General features: G+C 41.3%; 1 protein-coding gene across 2 annotated transcripts in view; it reads right to left on the reverse strand.

Moving 5' to 3' along the window:
• Nucleotides 1-876: 876 nt before the first annotated feature.
• LOC138962670 (SAM and SH3 domain-containing protein 1-like) overlaps nt 877-24,202 on the reverse strand; it is a 141,003-nt gene continuing 117,677 nt past the window's right edge. For both annotated transcript variants that reach the window (XM_070334578.1, XM_070334577.1), the window contains 11 exons: nt 22,800-22,862; nt 22,008-22,095; nt 20,895-21,230; nt 19,246-19,460; nt 16,486-16,656; nt 13,472-13,678; nt 12,667-12,817; nt 10,999-11,254; nt 9,067-10,171; nt 8,356-8,487; nt 877-7,978 (listed from right to left, as the gene is read on the reverse strand). In XM_070334578.1, the coding sequence (XP_070190679.1) occupies nt 7,595-7,978; nt 8,356-8,487; nt 9,067-10,171; nt 10,999-11,254; nt 12,667-12,817; nt 13,472-13,678; nt 16,486-16,656; nt 19,246-19,460; nt 20,895-21,230; nt 22,008-22,095; nt 22,800-22,862 (3,108 nt within the window). In that variant the 3' untranslated portion in view covers nt 877-7,594. The remainder of the gene's footprint in view (nt 7,979-8,355; nt 8,488-9,066; nt 10,172-10,998; nt 11,255-12,666; nt 12,818-13,471; nt 13,679-16,485; nt 16,657-19,245; nt 19,461-20,894; nt 21,231-22,007; nt 22,096-22,799; nt 22,863-24,202) is intronic.

Here is a 24,202-nt window from a genome sequence, read left to right on the forward strand (position 1 = left end):
GAACCTTTGAGAAGTGTGTGTGTGTGTGTGTGTGTGTGTGTGGCACGCGTGTATGTGTGCGTGCATGCGTGTTTGTGATTATGTGTGTGTGTGTGTGTGTGTGTGTGTGTGTGTGTTTGTGTTGGTGTCTGTATGTGTGTGTGTGTGTGTGTGTACCGCGGAAAATGTTATGCTGTCGGCAATAAATAAACGGAATCTGGCGGATAACCGTGAACACAAATTTGGTTTAAGCGTGTATTATTCATTTTCTTTGACACACGTTTCAAACAATAACAACATTAAGAACGTTAACAAGCAGACTGCTTATGCACACGTTCTAAAAATAATCACAAATTTCGAGGACACTGTTATCCGCCTAGAAACCACTGTTACATGTAATTAATATTGAAAGGCTATATTACCCACGTAGAGCATGATTATTTTGTGATGGCTGCTTGTTATCAGGAGTGGTTCTGGACTGCAAAGTTATCGACATTTCAACCACAAAAGATTTTGTGTTTGTGATTTTTTGCTTGTGTGTGCATGTGTGTGTGTATTTGGCATTACTAGACATACTTTCATTCAATCCATGTACATTACCAACATTGGAATACTGGACAAAAAGCGACCCTTTGTAGGTAAAAGTTTTTCAAGTTTTTCTTCTCCTACAGAGTTCAACAATTCAATACAATGTACCTCCATCATATGTACTTACTTTTTTTTAAAGATGTCATTTCTGTCTAACTCACACACACACACACACACACACACACACACACACACACACACTTTCCACACTTGCACACACTTGCACAGATGCATACACACCAACACACATTGTTTTCACACACACACACACACACACACACACACATACACACACACACACACAGCAGAAAAGTTTTCTTGTCGGCTTTATTTGTAACGATTCAAAAACAAATAAAATCAACGAAACAAAATGCACTGGAAACGACTCAACTGTGAGGAGCAGAATTAACTCCCCTGTACATGTCTAGAAAGATGGAAAGAAACACAAACATCTTGTTGAACTGTCTACGTTCTGTGCCAACACACCGTCTTTCATACTGAGTGATGACAAAAACACACATTGAGGTGTGTGGTTATATTGCACAGGTGTCGAATTCACTGTACACATGCAGACTTAGTTTTCGAGGAAATCACTGATAATATTAATACAGTAATGATATAATTATAATAAATAAATACTAAATAATAATAATGACATAGAGGACCCCCCCTCACCCCCCCCCCCCTTTTCAGACCTAAAAAAATCTGAGAAAATCAGGTCTAAAAAGAAAAAAAGTCTTAAAAATGGAGTAAAAATGTAAATTTACAGATGTTATTAGGGCAACAACAAAAAAATAGTCTGTTTACGGTATCCCGACCGACCTTATTTTTTCGCGCAACCCTAGACTTTTTTTTGGCATTTGGGGGAGATAAAAAAAAGAAAGAAAAAAAGGTCTTTGTTTTTTGGCGAAATAACTTAAAAATATGGGGGTTTTTTGGGGGAAAAAAAATCCCGACCTACGGACCCTATTTTTTGGGGCCTATGTTACCTTAAACAGACTATTTTTTTTGCCTATGTTACCTTAAACAGACTTTTTTTGTGTGGGCCTAACAGAAAATATAATAATAATAATAATAATAATAATAATAATGATAAACAATTTACTAGTAATAAGATGACAAAACATCAATCATTGTCATGATTATGACAACCAGAAGAACTCGCATACCATTAGTAAACAAATCAATAAACAGAAATACAGTTCAAAACTTGAAAAGTATCAAATTAATAAAGAATAGCAATTAAGATTCCCCCCCAAAATGTTTATTGATAAAGTATCTCAAAAGTGCACAAATGCAACAAAAGATGAAGTTGTCTCTAAAGAGTAACAAGTCGCGTCGCGTAAGGCGAAATTACTACATTTAGTTAAGCTGTGGAACTCACAGAATGAAACTGAACGTAGTCCGCCGCTAGTACAAAAGGCAGTGAAAGTGACGAGCCTGTTTGGCGCGGTAGCGGTTGCGCTGTGCTTCATAGCACGCTTTACTGTACCTCTCTTCGTTTTAACTTTCTGAGCGTGTTTATAATCCAAACATATCCTATCTATATGTTTATGGAATCAGGAACCGACAAGGAATAAGATGAAATAGTTTTTAAAACGATTTTGGAAATTTAATTTTAATCATAATTTTTATATTTTTAATTTTCAGAGCTTGTTTTTAATCCGAATATAACATATTTATATGTTTTTGGAATCAGAACATGATGAAGAATAAAATAAAAGTAATTTTGGATCGTTTTATAAAAAATTAATTTTAATTACAATTTTCAGATTTTTAATGACCAAAGTCATTAATTAATTTGTAAGCCTCCATGCTGAAATGCAATACCGAAGTCCGGCCTTCGTCGAAGATTGCTTGGCCAAAATTTCAATCAATTTGATTGAAAATTGAGGGTGTGACAGTGCCGCCTCAACTTTTACAAAAAGCCGGATATGAAGTCATAAAAGACATTTATCGCAAACAAATTAAAAAATCGTCTGGGGATATCATACCCAGGAACTCTCATGTCAAATTTCATAAAGATCGGTCCAGTAGTTACTCTGAATCGCTCTACACACACACACGCACAGACACACACACACATACACCACGACCCTCGTCTCGATTCCCCCCTCTATGTTAAAACATTTAGTCAAAACTTGACTAAATGTAAAAAATCATGGCAGACACATCCAAGCAAGTTTGGTTGCATGGTTTCTACAAAAGCCTCTGCTCGTCAAGGAATGCAATATACATTTACTCCAGAGAAAGTCATGACGGTTTTTGTGTGTGCAGAATTTGACAAGCATTTACACAAAGCAAAAACTACTTGTGAGTTTTTTACATGACACTGCAAATTCTATCTCTCCTCTGCATTTTTAAAATTTTTAATTTTGTGTTTGTGGGTAAAACATAATTGAACATTTCTGTTTAATGAAAAGAAGAACTGAACGCTTGATAAGAGAACACATTTGCTGCTTAAATTAGCAATGACATATACATATATATATAAAACAGATTCTGCGCAGAAATATAGGTTGAAGTTTTCCGTTTGATTTTAAACATGAACACCAAGAATGACACTTAATTAATTAAAATAAATTAAAAATGTTGTTTTGCCGAACATATTCTCTTTAACAAAATTGCTGTATTTTCACACAAAATGCACCTTTACTGAGAGAACAATTAACTGCAATAGACACAAAGAAACTGAGTGTGTTACTGAATAAATTAATAAACTACTGGTGTAAGTCTCTCTGAGACAAGACTAATATCAATTTTAACTGTCTGTGCAGACGTGTTCCGATTCATCTCCAACACACAAATTCATAAGCAATTACACACAACACACACAACACTCATACATGTTGAAACAAGATTAATACTCAAACAAAAGAAAAAGAGTAAGAAAACAGTTTGATCAGGGAATTGCTGTCAAATGTTCTGACTAGAGAGAAAAGATCTACAAAACCCAAAAAACTTAACAATAAATTACACATAATTGGTACATTTGTTTCCATGGAGAAAAAAAATCCTTCAGCTAAGGAGAAGTCAATGCAGGTGATCAATTGCTGTACAATCATACCTGACCAACTGGAATTACATGTAAACAATTATTCATTCTTTATGCAAAAGTTTCTCTTTTCATCTCTCTTTTTCACTCAAGCCCAGACACACACTGAGATAAGCATTCAAACAGACTGGCAAACTGGTGTATATGTGTCAACAAATGACAAGTGCCAAGTTTAATTAACAGAAATAACAAACAAGCAGCTTAACTTCTTAAACAAGAAACCACGTGGAATTGATCACCTCCGTACCAATTGTCTGTGTGTTCTGAAAAAACACTGAGTCTCCATTGCCAAATCCCACCTGCAACACTTACTCACACACACACACACACACACACTCTCTCTCTCTCACTCACACACACACACACTCTCTCTCTCTCACTCACACACACACTCACACACTCACACACACCATATGCAACACTCACACACACACACACACACGCAACACTCACACACCATACGCAATACACACACACACACACACACACACACACACGCACACACAATCCCAAAGACTAGCTGGCACTATCTGTAAGATTTAACACTAAGAACAAGGGAAATAAGATGTATTTCAAAGAATAGATGAACAACTTCTCATTTTCAAAGTAACTTCCCTTGAACTGAATGAAGCGCTGATTCAAATGCCCACACTAACACCACAGACACTCAAGTAGCCTAACGTACATATTTCCATTGCCACAATGAACACGTGAAAAGAAAAAGAGAGTGGAGAATGACATTTTAACAAACAGCAGCATCAGATAGCCACAACACTTTTTGAACAAAGCACCAGTAAAGAAACTATGTACAGACAGTTTTGTCAAGTTAACCCGTGTGCATCGCCCTTTAAAAAACCCATTTACGGCAGGTAGAGACACAAATAAAGTGTCCAGTGATATTGCAGTTCTCAGAAAAAAACACTGTTTCACCATCACTTCAGCACTGAGCTGTGAAATATATTAATGTTTTGAAAAGAAAACTGCTCCTACAAAAAATTGCGACAGAAAAGAGTTATTTTTCAGGAAATCTAAATTACTGTCGTTTAAAGGGGCAAGACTGTTAATCACACAGTAGAATAAAGCATGAATAAAGCAAAACATACATTTTATTCAACAACATTGGTGTTCAGAAAACTCAAATTAGTTGCCTACTTCTTGTTTACTAAAGTAGCATCACTCGATCATTCTTTTTTCTCACTTTCGACAGAAGTGCTCTCTAAAAGCGATTGTAAATTTTTTGTGCATGAAGTATCAATCAATACCTGAAGATTTATTATGCTCTGCCCTACCTATCTATACATCCATTTTAAATGTACATGTGCCTAAATTTCAACTCAAGTAAAACATACATATGCAAGTTAGAAAGGTCTCCTTCAAAGGGCAATATTGTTCAGCGTTGAAGCGACAGCAACTAGTACATCAAACTTCTGTCTTTCAAACAAATATCTCACATTTTCACGTATGTACAAACTGCAGTATACACGTAGAACAAACAGGTAACAAGAACAATATATACCTTCAGCTACACAGCAACAGATCGCATTTGCCTTCAGATCCACAACATGTCCGTTTTTACACATGACTTTAGTACATTGCAAAACCATTGCCATTTTTACACAAAAACTTCACAAATGTCGCAAGCAACCTTTCTTTTCACAACACGAAAATAATATCACCACCAGATTCAAATACGATAAAATGGTAAGCATAATAAAATTCTAAAATACACACAGCGCATGAAACAGAAACAACACTTACATATGTCCATTAAAGCTGTTAAAACCACAAAGATGTACCAAGACAGATGCAACATTTGTATACATGTAAGCCTTTCGAGAGGTAGAGACCAAGGTTCACATTACAGTCCAATGAAAAGGGGTCGCATTTTTGCGCAGGAATGTGCTGACAATCAATAACGTCAAACAATCAAGTCACAAAGAAGTTCAAAAAGATGTGCACAAACATGTGCGAATCTGCAAGCATTCGCTTGTTGGTTCATGGCTCAAAATGTGACCCTCCACCACGAAATGCGTCGCATGTCACCTTGCGCGGTTCTGCGCTAGGCTTGATATAAGTCCGGAGAGTGTATGGTAACAGTGTGAGGGTCACCTTAGTCACAGGCTTATAACTCAAACAGTTTTCGCTCTTTTCTGAAGCGGTTTTCACCACTGGATAGAGCATAAAAAACTCTTTAGGAAAATGTAAAAAATATGAAAATCATGCAAAGGTGACATGCGACCCATTCCGTGGTGGAGGGTCACAAAATGTCACAGTAAGTTTGAACAAGATCCACACATACCACCATTGTAATAAAATACATGTCCCTAAATATGCGTCTTCAGGGTTGAAGACAACCGCACACTTGCCACTGTGATGTACTACTTATACACTCCTTTTCTTGTTTCTCTGTCATTAGGTTTTACACATGTGCAGGGCAATTAAAATGCAATCAACAGTGTTAAATGTAACAGAACATTTCAGTTGTCTTTCAAGTAACAAAATCTGCCGAAAAAATTCTTTGCTTGTGACATACCAATGACATTGCATGGCATCCATTCAAAACATTCATGCAAGTATTATGCTTTTTTTCCAAGACCTCATGAAGCACAGATTAAAAATGTCCAATCACTTTTTTTCTCTCTTGTTTTTACTATGCAGTTTTTTTCTTCAACAATAGAACATATGGACCCTCTCAACCTTTCCTGGATTTTGTTTTTGAATTGCTGCTCTTAAAAAAGAAACAAGACAGTCCTTTAACTTTAAGCTGTTGTTGGAATAACAAACAAAAAAAGAGTTCATAACAAGTCACAATCAAGATCTGTTACCAAATTTTATAAAATTTCATGAGAACACACAAAAGCTGTCTTTCCAATATTTCTCAGCCAAGTGGTTTCTTCCAACTTCAAGAGAACGGGACTACAGAAAAATAAACTTTATATAGCTAAAACAAATTAAAGTTTAAAGCAAACTTGAATTTTTTTTCTTCATCTTGCACTGATAATAAAACGGTATTTCCAGTCAAATGTGACCTCAAGCGCTTCAAAAAACAAACACAAAACCCTGATTGTAAACAAATGCATTCGTGTAAAGAAAAAGCTTGGTTTTCTTGAAGCTTCGGGCAATTCTCCCACTGAATAATCCTTCAATTTTATTTATGAACACATGTTTAACACATTCACTTCCTCCGCATATTCTCACAAACTTTTCAAGAAATTCAAAGCAAGCAAAAGGGCTTGGTAAGCCTGCTCAGAACAGAAAGCGATTATCACAAAAATAGAACAAATGTCAAGACCAACCTAAATCAAGAGGCGCCAAATTTGGTTTTTAATGCAGCATTATTAACATTAAATGTTGTGGCAGACAAAACTACAGAAATAAACTTTTTGTTTAATTCAGTAAATGAAATACAACAATTCTATCAAGATCAAAACTTGTCCCTCTACCACTTCTTTCAAATGACAACCCGCACACCCAGTCTATGAAGCATCCACAATATTTGACGAATGTTCAACGTGTTTCACACCTTCTTTTTGCCCCTTGTACTGTGATGTGGTGAGCACACTTCCACACACTGCATCACACTTCACGCCGACTCATTATCCACTGTACCACATTTGAACACTTTCATGAAGTCTGACAAGACAACACCAATGTTTGTCTTTGATGTCACTTGCCCTGTGCTGTCTGAACCACACCTAACCCAAATCACACATTTTTGAAGCAGAAAAAAAAGTCGCACAAATCTAGAGCGCTTGCGTCCCTTTGTTTTTCAGAAACGAGGAAAGAAAATCGAAGAAAAACAGAAATCAAACTTTGTCCATGACTTCATCTCCACTGTACTGTTTGGACCACACTTAACCCAAAACATACATGCCGGAAGAAAAAAACAAAAAACAAAAAAACAAACAATCCTTCATTTAAACCGTGCCAAATTTGACTTTCAATACGCATGACATTACGCTGCCAGTGACATCAAACTTTATCCTTGATGCCGCTTCCACTACCGAGCTGTTTGGCCGAAGCGCCACTCCCACCCCCACCACCACTGCCGCTGCCGCTGCCCCCCTTCCCCTCGCTCCCCGACGGGGTTGTCGCACTCTGGGTCGGCGAATTCAGCTTGGCCTTGACCCATTGAATGGCGTGGCCGATGCGTTTCACGTGGTACGAGTCGGCCCCGGTGAGTCTGGGGATGTCGGCATCAGTGACGCTGAGCAGGTCTTGCACTGTGTTGATCCCCCCGGCCAGGATTCGCGGGATGTACATGGGGAGGCCGATGGAGATGAAGAACTCGGCCAGGGACGAGATCTGAAGGTTGCACGCCTTTCTGCACTCCTCGGCTAACAGCTCGTTCGGTACCTGTAGAAGAAATGTTCGATAAGCTTAGCTTTTTCGATCTTGTTTCTGTGTTGTGTACTAATCTTACAAACAACAAACCAAGCAAACAAGATTTAAAATATCTGAAGCTTTCTAGACTTTCTTTTCATGCAACAGATTGATTTCTTCTTAGAACTTATGCTAATGTAGAATTAAACACTGCAAATCTAATCCAGGAAAGTATAACACACAGACCAACACAGACATACACACAGACACACTCACACACACAATCAGTCACAGAGACAACTAGTGACAAAACCTGAGAAACGCTACGTCTAATCAACACATAGATTTCAACATGTTGCTTAAATAGCATATGCAGCTCTAAAGCTCTGTTGAATTTTGTGAAAACATACGGATGGTCGTTGGAGAGCATGCAGCTTGAGCGTTCTGACTTGTTCCAGCACCAGGGCCACACTCATCACGTCCAGTCTCAGCTCCTCAGCGTAGCGCTGCACCAACAGCGGGGGGATTCCGCATTCACCGCTCTAAAAAGAAGAACAATTAATTGTATGAATCCTGGTTCTACATGTATCATAACAATGAGATATCTCCATACAGCAGAACCACATGAACTTTCAGTCTCCTGAGTGGTATAATTTGGTGGTATAATACACATGAGTATGCTGGGTGAATCCTCACTCAAGCAATGTCCAAAAGGCTGATTAACTTATCATTTTGAATAAAACTTGTGCTTTTCAAGTACAAAGGTCTCATTTCAGTCTGGGCAAAAGTATGGAAACTCAAACTGATTTAGAATATGTTTTCCCACACCTCCACAAAAAATAAATTTCTTTGGCCAAGAGCTGAAGATTTGAATAATGTCAAATTTCTGAATATGTTCCTGCTTCCACTGGCCTCACAATCCTGACAGATCTGACTAAACAAAGTAAGAACATTCAGTTCTTACAACCTGATTTCAAAGAAACATTAACTTCTAGCAGCAATTACTTTCAATGCATCATCACCACTGATGACTTGACTATATTAGACTGCCTTCTGATATTGTATTATTCACACAGACGTTTAGCTGATTGGCTAAATCAAAATCCGCCAAGCAAACTTACAGGTGTGGAGTACGGCTCATCGCTCAGAATGATGCCCTCAGCGCTCAGCTTGGTGGTGACCAGGGGGATGAGCGAGCGATTGGGGCTGCGATTGCTCGACTTATGCGAGGCGTGGTCCGGAGCCCTTGGGCTGGCGCATGCAGGGTACATGCTGCCGCTCTCGTGCGACACTGAGCGGTTCAGCTTGAGCGACATGCCGGGCTGGGAGGAGGAGGAGGAGGAGGTGGAGAGAGAGAGGGTGACGGGGGAGTGTGGCTGAGCGGACTGGGACACTCCCGCCCCGTAGTGCATGGACTGTGCGGATCTGTAGTGCGTGGACGCCCCTCCGTGCGGTGACTGGGGCGCGTAGTGGTGGCCGGGGTAGTAGTGAGCGCTCTGCGAGCTGTAGTACACTCCCTGCGAGTGGTGGGGAGCCCCGTAGTACGAGTTGTGAGCGGCGTAGTGTGAGCGGTAGTGGGACGGGGCGTAGTGGGAGTGCTGAGCGGCAGAGCCGTAGTGCGACCCCGGCGCGTAGTGAACGGACCCCGGAGTTCTCTGCCCACTTCTCAAACTCATCCCTGCCCCCGTCTGACATTCCAGGTACTGCGGGTAGCCCTCGTAGCCGCTGTAGCCCATGTAGGGGTAGCCGTACGCCAGGCGCTGCTGGGTCGCCCTCTCTGTCGCCTCTTTCCCGGCCAGCTGTGATGTCATGAGGGCGGCTTCTTGAGCGCACTGCGCGCACCCCGACTCCCACTGACCCGTGACAGCAGGGTGGCCGTGCACGTGCGGGTGACTGTGGGTCTCGGCGTGGCTCTGCCGACTTTCATATGCCCCAACCTCCTCCTCCGGACTGAGAGAGGTCAGCTGGGTGCAGGCGGAACTTAGGGACTGTTTGGACGACTTGCTCTCACAGCGGGAGTGTGAGTGGGGCTGGATGTGGGCGCAGGCTGTGCAGGGGGCGGAGGGCTGGGACTCTGTCAGGGTGGTTGTGGTGGTGACGCCCGCGGCAGTGGCCGTGGTGGCTGGGTATTGCTGTGAGCCCACCGTGATGGAGAAGACTTCTTGGTCCTCTGCACTCAGCTCTCCCCCCGGGGGCCTGGGTTTGCCGCACTGCCGACACAGGCACCTGCAAGGTGAACAAAATCTTATTAGATGGTTTATTTGTTTTTGTTGCTTGTTAGCTGTGGCTCAAGGGAAACAACTGGACTGATGTAAAGGAAGGTTATTTTGGAATCTATGGATTTAACAAGAGGCGAAGCCTTCAAGGCTCACGTAAGAAATAGACAAACAGTAACACAAACTCAATCACTCCGTCACACATACACACCCACACACACAGTAAGCTTAGGTGACACTGTGCAAGAAAGAGAGACACTAGATCTAGATCTGTCTGTCTGCCTACTTACAGGGACACGACTGCCAAATAGTCTCGGCCCGCTCAAAATAACAATGACCGAGACCACACACACCACGCGAGAGAGAAAGACTACAGGGAGGCATGCCGTCATGATGCATTAATTGACGTCAAACACTTTTGACCGTGACGTAATCTTATGCGAGCTTTATCCATAGTCTTGGATAACCACTCACACATAGACTCGGAAATGTTAAAGTTTCTACCACAGACATACACACACACACACGCACACACGCACACACACACACGCACGCACAAACGCACAGACAGACAAAGTTACGATCGCATAGGCTACACTTCGTGAGCCAAAAATGGGTGAGGAAAAAGACAGCGGATGAGAGAAAGAGAGACTGACAGAGATGGAGAAAAAAGTTTTATCTTTTACACACACACACACACACACACACACACACACACACACACACACACACACACACACACACACACACACACACACACACACACACACTGGAAAAATCCACATACTGACAAGCAGACCCCTTGACAAATCAAACCACAGAAAACTCAACACTTACTTGGCAGGCCCCACAGTTCCAGCAGGGGACGCACCGTCATGTTGCCGTGACGACACTTTCTTCAGATGCTCACTGCTGGCGTAGCAGCCAGAGTCGCGACTAGAAACACCTGCCTTGGCCGAGAGGCTGTCGACGGTCGGCTGAACAGCTACAGAGGGGGAGAGACTGGCCGTAATCACTTCAGACATGGGCCCCCTTGGTACTGCCGCTCTTTCTGAAACCACTGGTGGTATTTGTCCGTCGGACGTGTCTGCAGCTGTAAATAAGAAAATGAACTAGATTTATTAAAAAAAATATATATATATTAATAAAAATGTGAGGTGTAATCCCATAACCATACACACGTGAATGGCAGGAGAAGAATTCTATATCTAATCACAAAAATAGTAGCCTGAACACGATAGAGACTGTTGTAGTGAACTGTTAACTTTATAACACGGATGTTGTTAACATCTCACCATAACATTAAGGATAAAAATATTGATGGACTCAATTAACTTAGCTCAGCATTTCCTTTACAGTACTAACCATGGTTTTCTAAATTGAGAAACTCAGAACTAGGGAACAGTAAGGTAGAAAGACAGAGAGAAAAAAGAAAAGGGATAATCTCATAATGTTCTCACTCATTTTTCCCACTGCAGTAAAATTGCTCGATAGCAAACTGCATAATCTTAAAATAATTTACCCCTTTACAGTATTGGCGTTAACCAGTAATTACCGGTATTTTACCGGTTGAAATGAGAAAATACCGGAACAAAAATGGTAGCCGGTATGACCTACCGGTTGATTTTTGAACTACCGTGGTGTTTTTTGCTGGTAAAAGAACAAATCCAGTACTCTGAGTTAGACTCTTACTGCTTCCAATGACCAGCCTACCGTTTTTTTCTGGACTATTTGCATCATAAAAGTGTGCGTACCGGTTTGGAAAAATACTAGCGCCATCACTGCCTTTAACTCATTGTCTCCCAGGCACGGATATATCCGTTCCCACTCATATGGCTCTATCTGACCAGGTACGGATATATCAGCTCAGACTGTTAGCTTCAATCGCTTCCTGTAATGTCCATCTAACGCCTGCATTCCAGCATGTGGATACACAGTTACTACACAGCTACTATAATTCTGAGTGACCTGCCCCAGCACAGCTGGTCTCGGCTAAAAAAAACTTGGTCAACATAGGTGGGGTAGAAAGTGTTAAGAAGAACAGGAATGATCAGTCATTGTCATTACAGTGGAACCGCTCTTTCAAGGCCTACAATATAAGACTCCCTCCTTTTTAAGACCTTGTTTTCTCAGACTTTCTGTTCATAACCTCTATAAAACTACCCCCATTTTAAGACTCCCTCCTTTTTAAGACCTTGTTTTTTCAGACTTTCTGTTCATAACCTCTGTAAAATTAACCCCAATTTAAGACTCCCTCCCTTTTAAGACCTTGTTCTCTCAGACTTTCTGTTCATAAACCTCTGTAAAATGAACCCCAATTTAAGACTCCCTCCTCTTTAAGACCTTGTTTTCTCAGACTTTCTGTTCATATACCTCTGTAAAATGAACCCCAATTTAAGACTCCCTCCTTTTTAAGACTCCCTCCTTTATAAGACTCCCTCCTTTTTAAGACCTGATTTTCTCCGATTTATGGAGGTCTTAAAAGGAAGGTTCCACTGTACTCACAATCAGAGTCGAGCAGCAGTTCGGCGGCAGTGAGCAGCTTGGCGCGCTGTTCTGGTTGTATGATGCCCAGGGTGGTGAGGTCGCCTTCGTCAATCTCTGAGAAAATCTCCAGTGTGTCGAACCCATTGTCTATGAACACCTTCGTCAGTTGCTGAAAGAAATAAGATCAAGTGTCACGTTCAGGATCTGATATTTATATGCATAGCGTAGACGCATTATGCCACTTCATGTTTACCTTCCCAGCTATTGTTACTGGTCAAAATTTTATATCCATTTGTTCCTTTTACAAAAGCACCTAATGTTGTGTCAAATGTTGTATCCAGCTTGTGCAGCTCAGTATCAAATACTCCACAACAGGATATTGAGATCAAAACCCTTAAATACATACATGTCAACGGTTTGATATGAAAACTAGACTAACTATGTTATCTTGTCCATCATCCTAGTGATATTGTTATCAAACTTATCATATTTGTTGATCAAAATAGTTGATGTTTTGGACAAACAATCTTTGACCCAGTCCGGATTATATGGGATTGCATCTCAGCTTTGGATCTTTGAAATTAATAAACTAATTTGTTCATTTAATTTCTGGTGAAAAACGAAATAGCAATAACAGTTTAAAAAATTATTGCATTATATTCTTCATCATTTCCTGATCTGAGGTTTTCATTGATCTTTTAGTTTCAGGCCGACAGACTGTCTCAATGTTTTCATATCGTTTGACGCAACTAATGTTTTTTGTTTTTTTTTACTCCATCCTTGACATTATTTTCTTATCACTTAATACAACAATGCTCAATACCTCCAGTCCAATCCTCGCCATGAGGTCTTCCACGGAGCGGGGCTTGGGCTTGCAGGAGTTTTTGTGTGGCTTGCGTCGCGGCTTGTTGTACTGGGGCATGCTCAGCATCTCCACGTTGGTCAAAGAAAAGCCGCCCACCACACCGCGCATTGCACCGCGACCGTGACCCCCCGGGGTGGTGGCCATGATGTGAATGATGTCCCCTTTCTGAAAACATTGACAAAAGGAAAACATGTCATCTTCATCTTCATCCATGTAGCGACCACAATGGTCTGATCGGTTATTCTGCCGCTTTTTTGTGCATGCTGGATATTTTAATGTTTCTGTAATCCACCGAACTCTGACACGGATTACAAAATCTTTTTTCTGTGTGTACTTGGTCTTGTGCTTGCGTGTACACACGCAGAGTTACATAACATTTCTAAAATAATAACCAATGGTGGCTTCTTAATCTTCTCGGTTCCTGGGCTGCAACTCCCCCCCCCCCCCCCCCCCCCAAAAAAAAAAAAAAAAAAAATCCCTGCGCTTAGAACTGTACCCACGGAATACGCGCGATATACCGTACTTTCCGGGTGACAAGGCGCTTCGTTATACAAGACGCACCCCCTTCTTTTAAAAAAAAATTGTAATCCAGTCACCCATTGGACGCAGGGGGCCGATAGGGCGCACCAAAATGACCCAGTTTTTGCCATGAGAGGTGGTTCCCCTGTCATATCTGAGAGAGGAAACACTTCCTGCACCGGGGTCAGTGACCGGTCAGTGACCGACTTTAACTGAGTGAAAATATGTGTGCTCTGTGTGTGCGGCCAGATCAAAGGCATTGTGATAGCTGGGTGGCCTTGTTTATAGACACGACCTTCTTCCCAGGGGTCAATGACCCAGTTTTTGCCATGAGAGGTGGTTCCCCTGTCATATCTGAGAGAGGAAACACTTCCTGCACCGGGGTCAGTGACCGGTCAGTGACCGAGTTTAACAGAGTGGAAATCTGTGTGTGCGGCCAGATCAAAGGCAGGGCAGTAACCTAGTAGCTGAAACATGCATTATCACAAGTTGTTTGACTGGTACTCAAGCGGTCTCTTTGATTTTTTTCCTATTTCATACACGGATTAGGCGCTTCGTTATACAAGACGCAGGGGTCGAACTCGAGGAAAAAAGTCGCGCCTTATGACCCGGAAAGCCTCATATTGATTGATTGATTGACGTGTGGGCTTTTATTGGCCATCATTTCTACTGCAATTTAGACAGCCAAACTCTGTTTTTCAGGGGATGCATGGTCTTAATTTTTCGTGTTTCTATAATCCAAACAACTCTGACTTCAATTACAGGATCTTTCTCGTGCGTACTGAAATTGAGCTTGAGCTGGGGTGTGCACACAAAGGGGGATATTAGGCACTAACAGGTTTGCCCTTAAGATGGACAATTCTCCATTTCTAACCCGGAATCTTCCACATGGAAGGCTGACATCCTAACCACTAGGCTATTGCGCCTGTTCAAAGATGGCTTCAACTTGCACCATATCACGCCCTTCACCATCTTATTTCAGTGCCCATCCCTTCCCCTTCTTCTTTATTTTTGTCCACCTCCCTTTCCTCAATTTGCATTTCTGCTTGCTTTTTTTCTTGTTTTTTTTTATGATTGGGACATCTTTCTGCGATGCTCAACGAACCTTCAATGGCACTCTGCTTGCAAACAATAAGAAATCAAACCCTTAATCCCGGACACAAAATCAGGCAAACTAGCCACTGTGAATTAAACCCTGCAGCAAAAAGAAAATGACAGATAATATGGGAGTTCTTCCTTCAAAACCCCACCAAGGCACCATATGTACCACTGAGCCTACCTTATAAGGAAGTTTGTTTTGTTTGTTCGTTCATGGGCTGAAACTCCCACGGCTTTTACGTGTATGACCGTTTTTACCCCGCCATTTAGGCAGCCATACGCCGCTTTCGGAGGAAGCATGCTGGGTATTTTCGTGTTTCTATAACCCACCGAACTCTGACATGGAGTACAGGATCTTTTTCGTGCGCACTTGGTCTTGTGCTTGCGTGTACCATACTTTCCGGGTTACAAGGCGCTACAGCGCATAAGGCGCACCCCCTTCTTTTTAAACAAAATTGTAATCCAGTCACCCATTGGGCGCAGGGGGCCGATAGGGCGCACCAAAATTAAAAAAGTATACCGGTAACAAACGGTCAAAGAATGAAAATAAGCCGCACGTCAAAGGAAGAATACAGAGTGGAAATATGTGTGCTCTGTGTGTGCCGCGAGATCAAAGGCAGGTCCATTGTGATAGCTGGGTTGCCTTGTTTAGACACTGACCTTCTTCCCAGGGGTCAATGACCCAGTTTTTGCTATGAGAGGTGTTTCCCCTGTCATAGATCTGAGAGAGGAAACACTTCCTGCACCGGGGTCAGTGACCGAGTTTAACCTATGGGGCGGTCTCTTTGATGTCTTGAGAGGAAACTTGGCCAGGGTAGTTAGTACCTAGTAGCTGAAACATGCATTATCACAAGTTGTTTGACTGGTACTCAGGCGGTCTCTTTCATTTTTTTCGTATTTCATACACGGATTAGGGCTTCGTTATACAAGACGCAGGGGTCAAACTCGAGGAAAAAAGTCGCGCCTTATGACCCGGAAAGTACGGTACACACGGGGGTGTTCGGACACCGAGGAGAATCTGCACACAAAGTTGACTCTGAGAAATAAATCTCTCGCCGAACGTGGGGACGAACTCACGCTGACAGCGGCCAACTGGATACAAATCCAGCGCGCTACCGACTGAGCTACATCCCCGCCCTATAAGGAAGTGAATCAGTGTCTCTCTCTCGTGACTGGTACTATGGGATGGAGTTATTCCTGTAAAACCCAACCAAGGCATTATAATGATGTACCACTGAGTCTACCTTTTTATAAGGAAGTGAATCAGTGTCTCCCTCTGGTGACAGTTACTATGGGATGGAGTTCTTCCTTTAAAACCAAACCAAGGCGCTATAATTATACACCGCTAAGCCTACCTTATAAGGAAGTGAATCAGTGTCTCCCTCTGGTGGCGTGAAGTCTATCTTGGCTCTGGCCAGACCAATGAAAGCCCCGGCATGAGCAGCGGAGTTGTACATGGCGGTGGTGGCCGAGCTTTGCCGCAGCAAAGGAGGTCTGGGGGCAGCTGTCCGACTCGGGACGTCAGGCTGAAATGTGACAAATATTGTACATCAAACAACTTGTCATAACAGAACTGACTACAGTGGACCCCCCCCCTTTTAAGACCCCCAATGAAAAAACAGACTCCCTCCCTTTTGAGACCTTGTTTTCTCAGACTTTCTGTTTATAACCTCTGTAAATAATTATTTACCCCCATTTTAAGACCCCCTCCTTTTTACATTTAGTCAAGTTATGACTAAATGGTTTAACATCGAGGGGGGAATCGAGACGAGGGTCGTGGTGTATGTGTGTCTGTCTGTGCGTGTGTGTGTGTGTGTGTGTGTGTGTGTAGAGCGATTCAGACTAAACTACTGGACCGATCTTTATGAAATTTGACATGAGAGTTCCTGGGTATGAAATCCCCGAACGTTTTTTTCATTTTTATGATAAATGTCTTTGATGACGTCATATCCGGCTTTTCGTGAAAGTTGAGGCGGCACTGTCACGCCCTCATTTTTCAACCAAATTGATTGAAATTTTGGTCAAGCAATCTTCGACGAAGCCCGGACTTCGGTATTGCATTTCAGCTTGGTGGCTTAAAAATTAATTAATGACTTTGGTCATTAAAAATCTGAAAATTGTAAAAAAAAAATAAAAATTTATAAAACGATCCAAATTTACGTTTATCTTATTCTCCATCATTTTCTGATTCCAAAAACATATAAATATGTTATATTTGGATTAAAAACAAGCTCTGAAAATTAAATATATAAAAATTATTATCAAAATTAAATTGTCGAAATCAATTTAAAAACACTTTCATCTTATTCCTTGTCGGTTCCTGATTCCAAAAACATATAGATATGATATGTTTGGATTAAAAACACGCTCAGAAAGTTAAAACAAAGAGAGGTACAGAAAAGCGTGCTATCCTTCTTAGCGCAACTACTACCCCGCTCTTCTTGTCAATTTCACTGCCTTTGCCATGAGCGGTGGACTGACGATGCTACGAGTATACGGTCTTGCTGAAAAATGGCATTGCGTTCAGTTTCATTCTGTGAGTTCGACAGCTACTTGACTAAATGTTGTATTTTCACCTTACGCGACTTGTTCTTTCTTTCGTTATTTGGTGTTTAACGTCGTTTTCAACCACGAAGGTTATATCGCGACGGGGAAAGGGGGGGAGAGGGGATAGAGCCACTTGTCAATTGTTTCTTGTTCACAAAAGCACTAATCAAAAATTTGCTCCAGGGGCTTGCAACGTAGTACAATGCATTACCTTACTGGGAGAATGCAAGTTTCCAGTACAAAGGACTTAACATTTCTTACATACTGCTTGACTAAAATCTTTACAAAAATTGACTATATTCTATACAAGAAACACTTAACAAGGGTAAAAAGAGAAACAGAATCCGTTTGTGGCCTCTTACAACATGCTGGGGAGCATCGGGTAAATTCTTCCCCCTAACCCGCGGGGGGTGCCCCTCCTTTTTAAGACTGGATTTTCTCAGATTTGTAGAGGTATCTACAACAACAACTTATCGTGCTAGAGTTGACTATTTATCAAGATTTATTTTCTCCTCAAATTAAGTGATCACTTGGTTCAGCTGAGCAATCGGCGAGTCTTTAAAAGCTCAGTGAAAGACCTCTGATGTACATAGTGGGTAGTAAACGGAGGCTTCCACTGTATCTACAACAACAACTTATCGTGCTATAGTTGACTATTTATTAAGATTTATTTTCTCCTCAAAGTGATCACTTGGTTAAACTTAAAGCTGAGCAATCTGTGAGTCTTTAAACACTTCCGCAGCTCAGTGAAAGACCTCTGATGTACAGGAAAGCATTTTCAATCCTCCACAGTCGAGAAAGGAAACAAACTTGCATCGGCCCCGCATTATAGCCATATCGCTTGTTATAGGGACGTTAATGTCTGAGTGCAAGACAAAGTAGAAGGTTTGTTTGTTCGTTCATGGGCTGAAACTCCCACGGCTTTTACGTGTATGACCGTTTTTACCCTGCCATTTAGGCAGCCATACGCCGCTTTCGGAGGAAGCATGCTGGGTATTTTCGTGTTTCTATAACCCACCGAACTCTGACATGGATTACAGGATCTTTTTCGTGCGCACTTGGTCTTGTGCTTGCGTGTACACACGGGGGTGTTCGGACACCGAGGAGAGTCTGCACACAAAGTTGACTCTGAGAAATAAATCTCTCGCCAAACGTGGGGACGAACTCACGCTGACAGCGGCCAACTGGATACAAATCCAGCGCGCTACCGACTGAGCTACATCCCCGCCCTAAAGTAGAAGGTGAACACTCATACTGTGCCATGATGTTTGATCTTACTTTAATGAGCCTCTAGTTCAGTTTCTTTTTGTGGAAACATAATGATTGTTTTCAATATGCCTGTGCGCATAGACAAAAACATGTGCTCACACACTTTCATCTGCACATGATTGTGTACATATAGGACAAGATGGTGGACAAAACTTAACATAAGGCATTCAGTTTCGCTTCAGTCCTGCCGAGGTTGTAAGACACTAGACACGTGTGCCTTCAAAACAGACGGTGTATGATGGATCGCATCATCAATTATTTTTTCTACTTCCTACGCCTGTCCTTATCATTACCCTCACCTTTCCAAGCTTCTCGCTGCTTTCGTAGTCTGCAGAGCCTGTGGACATGTTGGAGTTACTTCCCCCTCCATCCCCGCCGCCATCTTGGTTCCTGGTTGAAACAACGTCGGATTTGATGGGCAGAAGTTGAAGGTTGCAGTCCATGGACTGTTCTGAGCTTGATGACAACAGTGAGGTCTGTGAGGATGTCTTGGGAGGGTGCGAGGAAGATTTACCTGTAAAAATACCTGGATATCATGAGAGTCGGCAACAGAAACCCTAGTTTCACAAGAGTAGAAATCACATAAAACAAAAGGATTAACCTGAAGCGAACAAAAAAGTCAACAGACATCAAGATGGACACTGGAAGACAAACCTGAGAGAACACATAAAATACATATATAAATCACCAAATAAAATATATATAACCCCCTTCCCCCTAACTTCCAGGGCTGACCCCTAAGTACAATGGAATCCCCCTTTTAAGACACAAAAATATCTGAGAAAATCAGGTTTCAAAAAGAAGGGAGTCTTTAAAGGGAGGTAAATTTACTAAGGTTATGAACAGAAAATCTCGAAAATTGAGGTCTTGAAACGGAGAAAATCTTAAATTGGGGGCCTTCCACTGTCATTATTTGACAAAAGCGAAGATAGTCTGTGCATCAAAATGTACATGTTCCATCACATACAAAGAATATCATGAATCACTTCTTCTCAATCAATCAATATGAGGCTTATATCGCGCGTATTCCGTGGGTACAGTTCTAAGCGCAGGGATTTATTTTTTTATATATTTTTTTTATTTTAATTTTATTTTATGCAATTTATATCGCGCACATATTCAAGGCGCAGGGATTTATTTATGCCGTGTGAGATGGAATTTTTTTTTCACAAAACATCACGCATTCACATCGGCCAGCAGATCGCAGCCATTTTGGCGCATATCCTACTTTTCACGGCCTATTATTCCCAGTCACACGGGTATTTTGGTGGACATTTTTATCTATGCCTATACAATTTTGCCAGGAAAGACCCTTTTGTCAATCGTGGGATCTTTAACGTGCACACCCCAATGTAGTGTACACGAAGGGACCTCGGTTTTTCGTCTCATCCGAAAGACTAGCACTTGAACCCACCACCTAGGTTAGGAAAGGGGGGAGAAAATTGTTAACACACTGACCCAGGGTCGAACTCGCAACCTCTCGCTTCCGAGCGCAAGTGCGTTACCACTCGGCCACCCATGTATTGTACACATTTTCTAACTTTACCCCACCATTTAGACAGCAAAATGTTGCATTCGGGGATATCAACAACAGAGGTTATGAACAGAAAAATCGCAAAAAAAACGAGGTCTTAACACGGAGGAATTAGTCTTAAATTGGGGGCCTTCCACTGTAACTAGCTGAACAAAAGCGAAGATAGTCTGCATAAAAACATACACTTTCAATCACATAGAAAGAATATCATGAATCACTCCTTTCTCTGTGTATTGTACACATTTTCTTAAAACACAAAAAAACCTGTTCGACTGTCAACAACATTCTTCCTTCATTGGCTAAAACTTAGACGGTTTTTACGTGTATGACCCTTTTTACCCTGCCATTTAGGCAGCAATACGTCATTTTCGGGGATGTCAACAACAACGAAAACCAGGAAAATTATTTGCTCACCTTTGTTCCCTGTCAGTCGTTCCTTCAGGGTCTCCACGTGGCCGAAGGTGGTCATTTTGGGCGCAGGTTGGGGCGGAGGGGCCGACTGGTACTGGTAGTTGCCGGGTGGGAACGGGGAGTTGAGAGGGGGGTGGGTACGGGTCGGGGAACAGGAAAGAGCCCTGGAGAAACTGGGCGAGTTGGTGCCTCCTGGGTAATCTATGTGGCTGACGCTGTGGACGCGACGCTGCCGACAGCACACCGACGCCATCTGGTGGTCGCACGTTCCCTGGTTGACCGGCTGTTCGTAATCGGCTGGAGACATCACAGTGTGGCACACGTTGCACCGTGGTGAATCTGCAATGACAGGAGAAAACGTTTATAGAAACACATTGTAGAAAGGAAGGAGTAATTGTTATGTACAATATACACCACAGAAAAACATAGGCAAACACACACACACACACACACACACACACACACACACACACACACACACACACACACACACGCACAGTCATGCAGGCACACACACACACACACTCACACACACACTCACACTCACACACAAACAAACACAAACACACACACACACACCAGATATTTTAAACTCATTATTGATTATAAAGTTGAACATAACATCACAACATTCTAACTTCCCGAAAGATAAACATATTAACATTTCAAAGAAGCCACAGAAGCTATGACTCAAAAAGAAAAAAGATAACAAATGTCACTAGAACTTTTCTTCACGTAAGCCTGAAAATAATTAAACTTTGGCAAGAAGCAGCAAAAGCTCTGGTCTCGAACAAAACACAAACAAACAAACGTCAATCCAAAAAAGGGGCTATTGAGGATAACAGTTTGGAACAGGGGAGAGAATAGGACAAGTTAACATTTAAGCAGCTGATTGTGAACAAATGAACAAACAACCAAACACACTTACAACAAATAGGTTAGGAAAAAACAAAGAAAAAAAACTCAGGAGAGGGAAAAATACACAACAACAACAAAACCGATGTGAGTTGGTGAAAGAAAGAGAAGGACAAAATGTAAGCTAAATTAACAACAGCTGAATATCAAACAAACAAACAAACAGAAACAAGTTCAGGAACACAAAAATGGTGAGTTTACCTGTATACGTAGCTGATTGTGACTTACTGGGTTTGGAGCCACCTTTCTTTTTCTTCAGCGTGCCTTTCTTCCCTGCTGGGCCAATGCTCTGAGCAAACCATTAATAACATCAATCAATCAATCAATCAATTAATCAATCAATCAATCAATCAATCAATTAATCAATCAATCAGTCAATCAGTCAATCAGTCAATCAGTTAGTCTGTCAGTCAATCCATCCATCCATCCATCCATCCATCCATCCATCAATCAATCAATCAACCAACCAACCAACCAACCAATCAATCAATCATTCAGTCAATCAATCAATCAATCATTCAGTCAATCAATGAACCAATCAATCAATCAATCAGTCGACCAACCAACCAGTCAGGCACCAAACCAATCACACGACTAATTTACTGATAAATAAATCAATAAATCTATTGATAATGCAAAATGTGTTACAGTAATGAAAGATGAGATAACTGTTTACTTTCAAATACAGTCAACCATCTGAAACTGTATTCTGAAAGGCCTAAAACGTACACTGAACACAGAACAGTGTTAGTGTTAGGAAATGATTGTAAGCAAAATAATGTGTTAACATTTTCTCAAAGTTCAGTGAGAACTTCTCTGCACAAAAATAACAAAACTTTGATGTGGTTTTCAACAAAAATCAGTGACAATGGGGGTATAAAATTAGCCATGCCTGCCTGCTTTGGGAATACAAACAAATGCACCAAAGACGTAACCTGAACTGATTTTATAAGATCATGTAGCTTTAGATTAATGTTAAGGAAAAAGCCTTACCGCAAAATTTTCCTTGCCGTCTTCCTCCATCCGTCGCCGCTGTTCCTCTTCAAACTGTTTGACCTGCACAAGAGAAAGCAAGGCAGTGAAAAATCAAGTCAAAAAATGAGTTAAAAGGAACAAGTTAGGTACAGTTGAAAAGCAGATGGCGGATGGAAAGGGGAAGAAGTAAAGAGAAAAAAAACAAGAAATTTGAATTTATTTTGTTTTGCAAGGACTACAGAAAAAAAGCATTTACTGCTTAATTTTTCATCCACTCCTTCAATAAAAAACAAGTCGCGTAAGGCGAAAATACAACATTTAGTCAAGTAGCTGTCGAACTCACAGAATGAAACTGAACGCAATGCCATTTTTCAGCAAGACCGTATACTCGTAGCATCGTCAGTCCACCGCTCATGGCAAAGGCAGTGAAATTGACAAGAAGAGCGGGGTAGTAGTTGCGCTAAGAAGGATAGCACGCTTTTCTGTACCTCTCTTTGTTTTAACTTTCTGAGCGTGTTTTTAATCCAAACATATCATATCTATATGTTTTTGGAATCAGGAACCAACAAGGAATAAGATGAAAGTGTTTTTAAATTGATTTCGACAATTTAATTTTGATAATAATTTTTATATATTTAATTTTCAGAGCTTGTTTTTAATCCAAATATAACATATTTATATGTTTTTGGAATCAGAAAATGATGGAGAATAAGATGAACGTAAATTGGGATCGTTTTATAAATTTTTATTTTTTTTTACAATTTTCCGATTTTTAATGACCAAAGTCATTAATTAATTTTTAAGCCACCAAGCTGAAATGCAATACCGAAGTCCGGGCTTCGTCGAAGATTACTTGACCAAAATTTCAACCAATTTGGTTGAAAAATGAGGGCGTGACAGTGCCGCCTCAACTTTCACGAAAAGCCGGATATGACGTCATCAAAGACATTTATCAAAAAAATGAAAAAAAACGTTCGGGGATATCAATCCCAGGAACTCTCATGTAAAATTTCATAAAGATCGGTCCAGTAGTTTGGTCTGAATCGCTCTACACACACACACACAGACAGACAGACAGACAGACAGACAGACACACACACATACACCACGACCCTCGTCTCGATTCCCCCCTCTACGTTAAAATATTTAGTCAAAACTTGACTAAATATAAAAAGAGGAACAAGGAGAGAAGCAGACAGACAACAAAAATTGACCTGACAGACAGGCGGTCACATATACAAATTACAATACATAAAGCTAATTATACATGCATGAGACCAAGGGTAGGGCGGATGGTGGCGAGAGAGGTGAAGGGACAGGGAATGTTTACAGTGCCGTGTGCCCGGCTGTGAGCAGTGCCCGCCAATGTTTAGCTCAGGCACCATCGCGGCAGACGCGTCTTATTTCTATGCAGGAAAATG

The sequence above is a fragment of the Littorina saxatilis genome, linkage group LG3, assembly GCF_037325665.1.
Source record: "Littorina saxatilis isolate snail1 linkage group LG3, US_GU_Lsax_2.0, whole genome shotgun sequence".
In the NCBI taxonomy this organism is placed as follows: domain Eukaryota; kingdom Metazoa; phylum Mollusca; class Gastropoda; order Littorinimorpha; family Littorinidae; genus Littorina; species Littorina saxatilis.